The sequence below is a fragment of the Podarcis melisellensis genome, assembly GCF_964234715.1.
Source record: "Podarcis melisellensis genome assembly, chromosome: 9".
In the NCBI taxonomy this organism is placed as follows: Eukaryota; Metazoa; Chordata; class Lepidosauria; order Squamata; family Lacertidae; genus Podarcis; species Podarcis melisellensis.
Genome location: NC_138541.1, coordinates 53,998,333 through 54,010,955, shown reverse-complemented (window position 1 = coordinate 54,010,955; position 12,623 = coordinate 53,998,333). Strand labels below are relative to the sequence as shown.

Here is a 12,623-nt window from a genome sequence, read left to right as displayed (position 1 = left end):
TGACCTACCTTATATGGCTGCTGTATGGTTTACAACGAAACAATACATGTTAAATGCATCAAATGTTTGAAAATGTTATATAAATGCTATTTGTATTAGTCCTATAAACTGTAGCAAAAAAGCTTTGCAGTTGAACTACCATCATCTGCGGGTATAGGGTGGTATATTAACAACAACAACAACAACCACCACCACCACCACCACCACCACCACCACCACCACTCTATTTACTTGTCAGATGGGGATACAAGGAGCAGAGAAACCCAGAAATTACTGTGAATAGTGCATATTTTGAAGCCTCTATGGGACAAAGAGACCTGGAGTGCAGCAGAAAATTTGATGGAACTGGGGAGCAGTTGAATGACATTGGAGGTGTCTGGTGGCAACAGGGATATCAAATGACTAGAAAAAGATCTATGTGAGCAAATCTACAGAAAGGTCTCCAGATCCCTTCTGCAGAATAAGGGAACCCAGCAGGCTAAAGAGAAGTTCTCTAGCAAATGTGCAGCATGTCCACAGTGTAACAGCTGTCCTTAGTAGGAAAGAAAATACCAAAACACTCATCCAAAGGCCCTTTTGGAGGTTAAACTAATCCTTCTTATAGGATATGGTTACTCGGTTCTACAGTTCCTTGGCCAACTTAAAAACAGACCTCATTCCATTATAATGTACCCAGGGGCCTGTTACAAACATTGCAAATACAACAAAATATCAAAATCCATACATTAAGGATATGGAAGTTATGGCTCTCCAGATGTTGCTGCAAAACCTCTTCTGCACTACACTTTATGAAATTTAAAATACAAGGGCAAACGCATGCACTTTTAAAAGCAGATGCAACTCCTGAAACCTTTCATTGGGAGTTGAGACATTTTCTTGATGTTCTACCAAGTTACAAAATTCCCTTACCTTAGCCTGTCCAATTTCTTTATCTGCAGTCTCAAGCACAATTTCTTTGTGCCTTTCCAACTGTTGTGCCAACTGATCTATTTCACTCAATTCTTGGCACAGTTCTTCGTTTTTATTGCTTAAATGAGCCACTTCACTAGTGACATTTTGCTTACTGTCCAGAAGATCCTGTATGCGCATTTCAAGCTCTTTGTTTGTTTGCTGCAGAAATTCAATCTGAAACACATTCACAACATACTAAATGTTTCAAGTTAACAAAAAAGTAGAAGCACAACTACAGCCAAACAAAAGCTAGCAGTTAGTTCTCAAATAACTTTCCATTATTAGCTGTAGTACTTTATGTTCTTAGAACGTAAGAAACATTTGAGATCTGTGGACATTTTAATTAGCTGAATAGCAAAGTCATGAATTTGGTTCCCATTTGGAGGAAATAGCCTCCCAAAATTTTCAGCCATATTATCATTGCTAAGTTAATCGGCTGGAACACAATGACCACAAAAGGAATAAACTAACTTATGAGTAGGTGTAGGATACAGGCAGTAAAATGGGACAGGGCATCTCTGATCACAGTTATGGAGTCAATTCAGGTGGTTTTGGAGTTGCAGCACTTCACAAAAGCTTTATTGGGAGCTGAGGATTCTTACAAAGGTTTCTAAGTGAAAGAGGCTCAAACATGTTACCTGTAAATTTAAGTGAGCAATAATTTTTTCATTACTTCTGCTTCTGGCTTCCAAAGATATGACATCATGAGAGCGACCGCCATCCAGTGCCAGGCCTAAACGCTCAATCTCACTGTCTCGCAGCTCAACCTTTGGAGACAAAATCATTATTCTTTTAAAATGATTTAGTGTTGCTGCTGTAAATGACTGGCCAGAATTTCTCCACTTAGTACATAAGGATATGGGACTGTTCTGGGGATGCGATGATTTCCAATGAAAACACTCATCATACCAGAAATGATCCTCGACACCAGTCTAATGTATGGACCATTTGTGAAAATGTTACCAGAGAGGCTGTGATAGCATGCAGGAAGGGTCCTCCTCAAGTGTTCTAGGGGCCTGTCAAGTTCATCAAAGCCACACATGCCAACACAACACAGGTAAAGTGCAATGAGATTAAGAATAAGTTTCTTTGGAAAGGAAACTGAATATTAATAGGAATCTCTCCTTAGGAAACTGCCTTGGGGTTTGTTATGGAACTGGTGATGCTCATGCACAACATTTTATCATTGTAATCACCAAAATGCCAGCTAGGATTCCCCCACAATTAACTGGGATTTCCTTTTACAGGCAAACCTCGGTTGTTGAACGTAATCTGATCCAGAAACCCATTCGGCTTCCAAAATGTTCGACCACCAGGGTGCGGCTTCTGATTGGTTGCAGGAGCTTCCTGTAATCAAGCGGAAGCCGTGTTGGACGTTCGGCTTCCGAAAAATGTTCGAAAACCGGAGCATTTACTTCTCAGTTTTTTGCATCCAGGAGCCAAAACGTTCCAAAACAGGGGGGGTTGGGGAGCTGAGGTTTGACTGTACCACAAAAATTCTCAGATAACCCATTGTACATGTGCGGTCACTCCTGGTGTGGATGCTCGCTATCACATTTTCTTGTGGATGACTTGTCACACGTTTTGGTGGGTAGTTTCTAATACCACACACCTACTCCTGTTTGCTCCTCACTTGATACAAGTGTGACAGTTTCCAACAACTGTCTTATGCTGGAGGAGTGTCCAAATTTCGACTAGCCAGTTAGGAGGAGCTGTTCTCTTGAGATGTCTACACCAGTGTTTCCCAACCTTGGGTCGCCAGCTGTTTTTTGACTACAACTCCCATCATCCCTAGCTAGCAACACCAGTGGTCAGGAATGATGGGAATTGTAGTCCTCAAACAGCTGGAGACCCAAGGTTGGGAAACACTGGTCTACACAGTACAAGTAGGGTATTAACTCAGAACCTGTAATCATAGTAAATGCATCAGGCACTTTTGTGCGTCCTCAGTATTGATTTTTTTAAAAAAACAAAAATTAAATGCAAATCGATACTGCCCAGTTTCTCCCTCATCCCATCTGTAAAGAAAGCACATGCCTCAATTTTGTATTTTGTCAAATATGATAACATGGGCTAGTAACATTTTCTCTATGTTTCCTATTTTATTTTGTTGTGTTTTATTAAAGGAAGACATGCACATACAGTGGTGCCCCGCAAGACGAATGCCTCGCAAGACGAAAAACCCGCAAGACGAAAGGGTTTTTCGGTTTTTGCGACGCTTCGCTAGACGATTTTCCCTATGGGCTTGCATCGCAAGACGAAAGCCCATAGGGAAATCTCGGGGACCTTTTTTTAAATGCTGGCGGTGGGGAGCAAAGCCTTTCCCCCCCCTCCGGACTTCAGAAGAGGTCCAGGAAGGCCGGCGGGGGCGAAAGGCTTTGCTCCCCACCGCCAGCATTTTAAAAGCGGTCCGGGATAGCAGGGAAGCGCTTCCCGCTATCCCGGACGGCTTTTGAAGCCTGCCTAACCGGGGGCTTTTAAATCGCCCCGGGACTGTCCGGGGCGATTTAAAAGCCCCCGGAAGGCTTTTGAAGCCTCCCCCCGCCGCCCGGCTTCGGGGCATCGTCCCGATGCCGGGCGGCGGGGCAGGAACGCCTCCCCCAGCCGCCCGGCTTCGGGGCATCGTCCCGATGCCGGGCGGTGGGGCAGGAACGCCTCCCCCCGCCGCCCGGCTTCGGGGCATCGTCCCGATGCCAGGCGGTGGGGCAGGAACGCCTCCCCCCGCCGCCCGGCATCGGAACGATGTCCCGAAGCCGGGCGGCCGGGCGGGAAAGCCTCCCCCAGCCGCCCGGCTTCGGGGCATCGTCCCGATGCCGGGCGGTGGGGCAGGAACGCCTCCCCCCGCCGCCCGGCTTCGGGGCATCGTCCCGATGCCGGGCGGTGGGGCAGGAACGCCTCCCCCAGCCGCCCGGCTTCGGGGCATCGTCCCGATGCCGGGCGGTGGGGCAGGAACGCCTCCCCCCGCCGCCCGGCATCGGAACGATGTCCCGAAGCCGGGCGGCCGGGCAGGAAAGCCTCCCCCCGCCGCCCGGCATCGGAACGATGTCCCGAAGCCGAGCGGCGGGGCGAGAAAGCCTTTGTCCCCCCTGCCTGCCTTCCCAGGGGCTTTTAAATCGCCCCGGACAGCGGAGAAGTCCTCCGCTGTCCCGGGCGATTTTAAAATGCCGCCCGCCAGAAGAGGTCGGGGGAAGGCGGTTTCCATAGGAACGCATTAATTGATTTTCAATGCATTCCTATGGAAAACCGTGCATCGCAAGACGAAAAACTCGCAAGACGAAGAGACTTGCGGAACGAATTAATTTCGTCTTGCGAGGCACCACTGTAGTTACAAAAATATTGTGTGCATGCCCAGAACAGAAAAAGGCAATGGAAGGGAAGGGAGGAACAAATGAGAAGGATAAAAACTCCTCCGTATAAATTCTGCCAAGCTCTACCCACTGGGATAGATGGACAGTGCTATAATAGCAGTGGATAGCCCGGACAGGAAAAAATAGGAGTTTGGTGAAAGCTAATGTGCCAAAACCGTACACAGAAAAATTAGACCAACCTCTTTGCGATATAGGGACCCCAACTGAAACCACCCGTATACAGAGTCAGAATCCTGACCCATCTAGCTCAGTATAGTTTACACTGACTGCAGCTCTCTAGAATTTCAGACAGGGATTGCAGATTGAGTCCGAGGTGCTCTGCATGCAAAGCATGAGCTGTACCACTGAGCTACATTCCCCTCTGTCAGTAGAATGAATATGGAAGTAGCTATGCCAAAGCAAGCCACTACTGGCTTTTAACCAGAACATTAACAAAATGCTGACAGTTCCTGGGGGAAATGCTGATCTTAAGATCCCTTCTTCAGCAAAGAGAAACTGTAGACTATACTGAAAAGTTAAGAAGCAAAATACACACCCCTTAAAATATTAGTTTACCTGTTTGCTGTAATTTTTCACCTCACGTTCTGCTATCTCTAGCTTTTCTTGCAAGTCCGACACTTCTAACTGCAGTTCATGAATTCTGAAATATATTTTGTCTGAATTTGAGTTTCATTCAGGAATTCTACATTAATAAAATATTTTCTGCAGACAACTAGTTCTCTCATTATTCCCTGTTCTACAGTCACTCAAAATCTCAAGTCATTCAATAGATTGCATACATTTAGAAGCAGCAAAAGTTAAAGTAATTAATACGTGTTTTACATTAATACCCCCCTCAAATAGGCATAGTGCTAAGAAAAATATACTGAACTTTGTAACCTTACGATGTTAAAACACTGAAACCTAACATTGCTAATCCCTTGTTTTATGATCACAGTGAAGAAGTCCAAAGGAAGGCCAAAGTGCAATACATAAACTGCTCTGGTTTTTTTAAAATGTATGAATACCATAGTAACTTTTGATTTCTTGTCATTTTGACACTAGGAAACATAAACGGTGATTAAAGAACTAAGTAATTCTTCCCAAACATTTTCTCCCACAGAAGGGGGAGGGGAGGGTTAGCTACTAATTCTCATTCATGGAAGACTGGAGGGAGATGTCAGGATGGCATTACTAGTATGTCAAGATTTTAAAAGACCATTAATACCTGTTGTCAGCCACTTGAAGAAGATCTGCAATATATGGGTCATCTGGCTGAGGAATTGGATAAGCCCCGATTCCTGAGGGAGGGACTGGTTGGTCTATCTGCATACGCTGACGCCTGAACGGAATATTTCTTTTCCTACCACCTACAAAGATAAATGCATATTACTAAGAATTAAACAGCCCCAAGAGTTCTTCTTTATATTGAAGTACCAAAGAAATTCCTTTGTTACTGGAATAATACTTTTAAGCAGTAGCTAATTATATGAGTGGCAAAGAATACATTTAACAAAATGTTCATTAAAAGAGTAGCTTAAATGAAATCTACATGCTATATAGACATAAAACTACATTAAAGCTCTCAAAGACTAAGAGCATGCATCAATTTCATTATATTACTGTGTTTGCAAGTGTAAAATAGTGTAAATCTGTCCTTCATTGATTTCAATGGGAAATAACAGTGCAATCATAACCATGACAGCTCAGACATCCAATTCAACAGTAAATGCATATAACTAACAGTAAGTGGGGTTAGGATTATTGCCTAAATTCAAGCAAATTCTATAATTCCTATGTATCTTAAACCCCATTGTACTCAGTGGCACTGAATAAACATGCTTGTGATTGGGCTGTGAGTCTCCATCCAACACTATATTGTAGTGTGGCTATAAAAGTAAAAGTCTAGATTTTGCATTTAATGCCCTAAGAATAAAAACGGTAATATCTCAGCCTAAGAGCACAGAGGCAAATCTTTACTAAATGCTCACAGAGCTCTGAGAGATTATTTTCCCCCCCGCAACATGTGTCGTAATATGGCAATTCCTTGTAGGCACCAGTAGCCATTGGTCACATTGGCCATCACCTTGTGGGCTTCCCCAACAATATCAGTTAGGGTAGATACGTGGAACTGACTTCTATCCCAAAGAAAGTAAATAATGTCTATTTATTTTTCCAAAAAGTATGCCTTGATTTACTTTATAAAATAAAATAGTGGTTTTAATCTGTTAACAAAATAAATACAATGCAGAGTCAAAATTATTTAAATCAGTTTAATAAAATAAAGCAAAATAATGAAAAAACAAATCAGCATAAAAACAAGGAGACAAGATATTTAACCTGCATAAAAATCTCAGTGAAATAAAGTTATAGCAGCTCACCTAAAGTTTAAAAGAGGGGGAGTAAACCAAACCTCTCTAAAAGGAGTTTGATAACTGAGGTTCTGCAGTTATTAATGCAGAATCTGGATCCATGGCTTGTAGTGTTTTTCCATATTGACATTTGCTAAAGTCCCACTAAAACCAAATGTACTCAAGTACCAAAACGGGGTGCAAAAGTGCAGCCTAATAAGAGAAGAGGTAGCATGATGAGCACATAATCTGATAGTGTACCTGGTGTCTGAACCACTGCTTGCAGATTTTTCTCCTGGAGTTGCTGGATCTTGTCAGTCTTGGCTTTGTTCTCTTTCTCTAATGATCTAATTTTATGTATATACTGGTTATTCAAAAATTTCATATCTGCATTCTCATGTTCAACTTTCCTCAGTGTAGTTTTCAAACCTTTAAGGAAGAAAAAAATTCAACAGTATTCTTCCTTTTTGTTCTACCTGCATACTAGGAATAAAAAACAGCTCAATATTTTTTCTTCTATCTCCAGGTGCTAATACGCACATGTGCTGCAAGTCTCAATTTGCCTGAACATGTTTTTAGTTGCTTGTCTCTTTTAAAAACACGATGACAACAACCACTTCCTAAACAATCATCTCAAGGCGATTTACACGACAGTTTTAACTGTTTTTAAACCACACAAACAACAGATCCATTTAAAGCAAGACTAAAACCCTAACAAGTAGAGATATTCATGATATTCCTGCATTGCAGGGGGTTGGACTAGATGACCCTTCGGGTCCCTTCTAACTCTAAAATTCTATGGTAAAGACCCATCACAGTGTGCATGTTTGCAATCACTGCAATAAAGCTACTTAACTGTAGTTTAAAATGATGTGGCCAAACACACACATTTGTGCACTTCAAACTTAGACCAGTTTTGGGGATCGTATTCAAGTATTATTATTTATTATTATTAATTCAATTTATATACCACCTTTTATCAGAAGATCCCAGGGCGGTGTACAACATTAAGAGGACATTTTACAATGAAATATTGCTTGAAGCAGCCTTAAGAATCAGTTAAACTATTTGTCATTTCCCTGACTCTTAGTATCATAGCTTCTCAGGGAGAACACTGGCATGCTGTGGTTTGAAACTTTATGTATTTATTTATAAAAATATTTATATACCGTGTGTCATAGATGTATCATAGCAGTTCACAACAATGTAAAAATGTAAAACCAATAAAATCATTAAAAGTTAAAAACAAGCAAAAAGAAATTTATAACATCAATAGACCACTGTGGCCTGCATAGGCCTGGCAGAACAGAAAAATTTTCAGTGGACATTTAAAAGTTGGCACAGAAGGTATCTGCTGAATCTCTATTGGTAGGGTGTTCCACAGGACTAGGCTGATGACACTAAAGCAGGCTTCCTCAAACTTGGCCCTCCAGATGTTTTGAGACTACAATTCCCATCATCCCTGAACACTGGTCCTGCTAGCTAGGGATCATGGGAGTTGTAGGCCAAAAACATCTGGAAGGCCGAGTTTGAGGAAGCCTGCACTAAAGGCTAGGTTTCACCTACTTGGGGACCAACCAAATATGTTCCTGCAGATGATCTCAGTGATCAAGCTGGTATATAAGGATTCAGGCGATCCCTGAGGTGCCCTGGACTCAAGTTGTTTAGGGCTTTGTAAATCAATAAAAGAACCTTGCACCTGGCTTGGTAGCAGATGGGCAACCAGTGCAGCTGTTTTAACAATGATGTCACTCCCACCAGTGATCTGGCCGCAGCATTCTGCACCGGCTGGAGCTTCTGAATCAGACCCAAGGACAGCCCCACATATAGTGCATTACAGTAGCCTCGAGATTACCAATGGACTATAGCGGTCAGGCTATCCCTGTCCAGGAATGGCTGTGGTTAGCAAACCAGATGAAGCTGGCAGAAGGCACAACTAGCCACAGAGGACAACAGGGCCCCTAGTGACAAAGATGCATTTGGGAATGCCCCCAAACTATGCACTTGCTCCTTCAGAGGGAGATTTCTAAAGAGCTTCCGTCTTCTCAGGATTCAGACAGTTTATTGGCCCTTATCCAGTCCACCACTGCATCAAGAAACATAGTCTGGCATTCAATTTGGGTGGCATTCAATGCTGCCATTCTGCTTTTGATGTAATGGAGAGATCCACAAAGATAAAGGGTAAGGTGATTTTTGCAGATTCCATCTTCCTGCTGCCTCACCAGCGCAAGTGCTTCCAAAACTCACCACAAAGGGTAGAGTGCTACCACCAAACTTATTAGAGGCAAGACTTGTGGGATCAATGGCAACCACAAGTTTTGGCTAACTAACAATGATAGTCAAAATTTGTTGCCCCCCCCCCCGACATTCAGAAGACATCTTAAGGCAGCCCTGTTCAGGGAAGTTTTTAACGTGTGATATTTTACTGTATTTTTGGTTTTTATGGAAGCCGCCCAGAGTGGCTGGGGAGGCCCAGCCAGATGGGCGGGGTATAAATAAATTATTATTATTATTATTATTATTATTATTATTATTATTATTATTATTTCTGAGAGACAAATAATCGGTTAGGTTTTCAATATTACCTTTGACCTGCTTTTCCAATTGTTCTTTCAGTTTCAGAATTTCTAAATGTAGTTCATTGTTTTCACGGGTGAGCCTAGCATTTTCTTCTCGATAAGGTTCTAGAACAACGTCAAAGTTGCTGTATTCTTTTTCAAGTTTTCCAGCAGATAGCTTAGCACTCCGGAGGCTCTCAGTTGTATGAACAAGGTCACTGAAATGGAAGGAAAACAAATTTCCAGGCTTGAGAGATGAACCCTATAATGGCCAAAACTAGTTTTTTGTATAAACACCCTGCTCCAGTCACCCCCTAGGCCAGAACAGAGGCAGATTTTGGCTTGGTGTACTAGCCAACCAGATTTAAAATTGAACATTTCATTTATTTCCCTATGTCTATGCAAGTATGCATGGACTACAATCTTAACCTTCCTTAAATGGCCAAGTTTTCATTAAAATCAAAAGGGGATTTACTTGTACACACATTAAAGAAGGAGGAGGCAAACAGGCATTTCTAAGATCAATGTGCAATATTTGGTTGGCAGAATTTACCCCGACTTTGTGGCTGCATATACAAGACATCCCATTTATGCATGAAAGCAAACATTTGTTTTTTCAGGATGAATGCTGCTTACAGGAACAGCATTCACACCATTCTTTAAGCTGATTAATTTGTTCAAATTAAATCCTATTTTTATTGGCTAGGACATTTAATATTGTACACCAGGGTTCCCTTACGTCACAGGAATGTTCTTGTTACAGATTTTTCTGTGCACTGCACTCAGACCTCTGTTCTAAAACAGTTGCTTATTGCAGCTAATTTCAGGCCTGCTTTTAGAAGCCAATTACAATACATTCTAGTGAAATTTGAAACTGATGTCTCTAGATTGTGTACAGTGAGGTTACAGAAGATTACTTTAAATTGCATTTCAGGATTAACATAGGATATTTGCTTTGACAAAGCCATCTCAATGCATTTCACAGAAGACTAACTTTCACCACTAGTGTAATGTAGTCAAACAGCAAATATCAATCCAATAGCACCTATGAGTACATTTTGCCATTCCCGTTTGTTTTGATACCTAAAAAGCTTTTCCACCAAAGGCAAACTCTCCACTCCTAATGGTTGTCGATAACCCAGCTGATCCAACCGCTTCCTTAGATTAACGAACTTTCGTTCTGCAGCTGTGCTCATTGTGAAGATATTTTTGAACTGTCTTTTGTGAAAAAATGGGATCTGCAAATAATTTAAGCACATGTTAGCTTACACCATTTTAACATGAACATGCAAGACCAAACTCCTTGCTTTCTGGCACTTGGTCATGACCTGATACAAGTTAGCATGGTATTCTGGCAGCTGAGACATTACTTTTTACCAGGAAGAGGGTGAAATAGAAGAGTATGGAGGCAAACTGGAGTGTCCCTGAAAAATCAGATTTAGAAACCAACAACAGATTAGAGTTCGTAAATAAGATGTAGCCAGGGCATTGCATGAGGTGCAACCAGTCAACCACAGTCCAGTGCCATTTCAGAACACACACTAGTGACTTCTACACAAAAGGAGTTGAAGAATAAGCACTGTGCATGGGGTTTCATTTTGCGATGCCAAAACTGAGGGGCACCCTGCCTCTTGCCTTCCATTCTACATCATAGTTGCAGCATCCCCCAAGGCTCTGCGGCCAGTGCAACAAAACCGGTTGCATCGGTGGCCAGCCACTGTCTCTCAGATTGACCTACCTCATAGGGCTGTTGTGAGGATAAAGATGGGAAGCAGGAATATCACATATGCCAGCCTGAACTCCGTGGAGCACATATAAGTGTGTGAGAGCGATATATCTCTATACACAACAGAATCATAGAATCGTAGAGTTGGAAGGGACCGCAGGGGTCATCTAGTGCAACCCCGTGCAATGCAAGGAATGGCAACTAAAGCAAACATGACAGATCACACACACCTCTGCATACAACATTGGGGGTGTGTGCTGTTGTTTTTTGAGAGCAACTGTGCTACAGCAAGGATTTCTAGGAGAAATATAGATATATGGACGGGTCAAGAAGCAAGCAGAAGAGCAATGACGTGGGGGAGAGGCGAGGCTGCGATGAGCAGCTGCAGAGACATAGGGATCGCAGTGAAGGGAGCAAAGTGGGGAGAGGTGCGACTGGTACTCTGGGCGGGAGGGTCAACCCAAGGGGGGCGGCGAAGAGGGGACTAAACATGAAGCAGCGATTGTGGGACGGGGGGAGGAGGGTCTGTCCGGAGCCGCAAGACAAGGAACCCGAATCGGTCGCGCTGTGATTGCGGAGGACGAGGGCGCCGGCGCTTTCCTCAAGGCCCCAGGAAGCGTCACAGCAGCTGAAAGGGCTGCTCCCTTCGCGGTGACGTCACCGCCCCGCCGTCGCCATGGGAACGGTCCCACGGTGAGGCCTCTCTAATAAATCTCGGCCTGGCCGCCGAGGGCCGTTAAACAACCCGCGGCCTGGCTCTTCCCCCACCGCTCGCCCTTGGGGGGCCCCTCCTGGGTCTCGGGCTACTCTACCTTCGCTTCTTTCTCCACACAAAAAAAGCCTCCCAGGAAGTTGGAGCGGCGGTGCGGCCCGAGGCGGCCGTTTGAAAATGGCGCGCGAAGCGTCCGCCGCCGCTCCGCTTCCGCCCGGCGTCGCCCCCAGCAACGGCTCTCCGGACGCGAGCGCGCTCTGGGGAAACTTTTAACGGACGAGCCGGGGCTCCGCCGCGCGCCGCCGCAGCGGCCTCTGGCGGCGGAGGCTGGGAGGGCAGGTTTCGAGAGCCTTTTTAAGAGTCAATCGCCCAGCAAAGGATGCGCTCTGGAAACTAGAACCTATTTCTCTCATTCTGCCTAAACGGAATAAATAGTAATCTGCACTGGGTTGTTAATGCCAGCATCCCAGAACAGCAAAAACATTAAGGAAAAACCCGAAACTGTGTACTTAAATGCTAAAAATGCAATCAAAACTATTTTCACTGCAGCATCACTTATTTTATCTGTACGACTTACATATTACATTAGCCACCTCAAGTGCTGCACGTAGTGATCTAAATATTGTTTCAGTATCTCATTCAAAACTCCCTTCAGCAACCCATTTCTTCTGCAATCCAGGTGTACAACCATAAGGGCAGAAGTTCTTCCCGAGCTTAGGCAGAAAAACAGATTCAGACAGGCTTTTTCTCCAGCTATTTTGCTGTTTTCTTCATCAATGTGATAAACTGAGCCAATTTAAAGTTTTAGTCGTTAGAATCAAAGCGTTAGTTCAGTGTTTCCAAGGAAGCTTCAACTAATGTATGCATGTAAAAGTAAAAACACATAACTTAAATATAGTATCTGGATCCCTCAGTTGACTGGCAATTTTTCCTTTTGTGTAATGCATGTCATAGGTTAGGGAAATAAATACAAGAAAC

The 12,623-nt window shown here is 43.5% G+C and overlaps 1 protein-coding gene across 5 annotated transcripts in view; it reads right to left on the bottom strand.

The window, feature by feature from the left end:
* CEP135 (centrosomal protein 135) overlaps nucleotides 1-11,898 on the bottom strand; it is a 33,880-nt gene extending 21,982 nt beyond the window's left edge. For 3 of the 5 annotated variants that reach the window (XM_081924395.1, XM_081924394.1, XM_081924392.1), the window contains exons 1-8: nucleotides 11,746-11,849; nucleotides 10,291-10,445; nucleotides 9,235-9,425; nucleotides 6,911-7,078; nucleotides 5,527-5,668; nucleotides 4,875-4,959; nucleotides 1,590-1,718; nucleotides 910-1,125 (exon numbers count right to left, since the gene is read on the bottom strand). In XM_081924395.1, the coding sequence (XP_081780521.1) occupies nucleotides 910-1,125; nucleotides 1,590-1,718; nucleotides 4,875-4,959; nucleotides 5,527-5,668; nucleotides 6,911-7,078; nucleotides 9,235-9,425; nucleotides 10,291-10,403 (1,044 nt within the window). In that variant the 5' untranslated portion in view covers nucleotides 10,404-10,445; nucleotides 11,746-11,849. Of the gene's footprint in view, nucleotides 1-909; nucleotides 1,126-1,589; nucleotides 1,719-4,874; nucleotides 4,960-5,526; nucleotides 5,669-6,910; nucleotides 7,079-9,234; nucleotides 9,426-10,290; nucleotides 10,446-10,945; nucleotides 11,546-11,745 lie in introns of those variants that run through there. The other 2 variants (XM_081924396.1, XM_081924393.1) reach the window with 2 other exon arrangements.
* Between the last annotated feature and the right edge of the window lie 725 nt (nucleotides 11,899-12,623).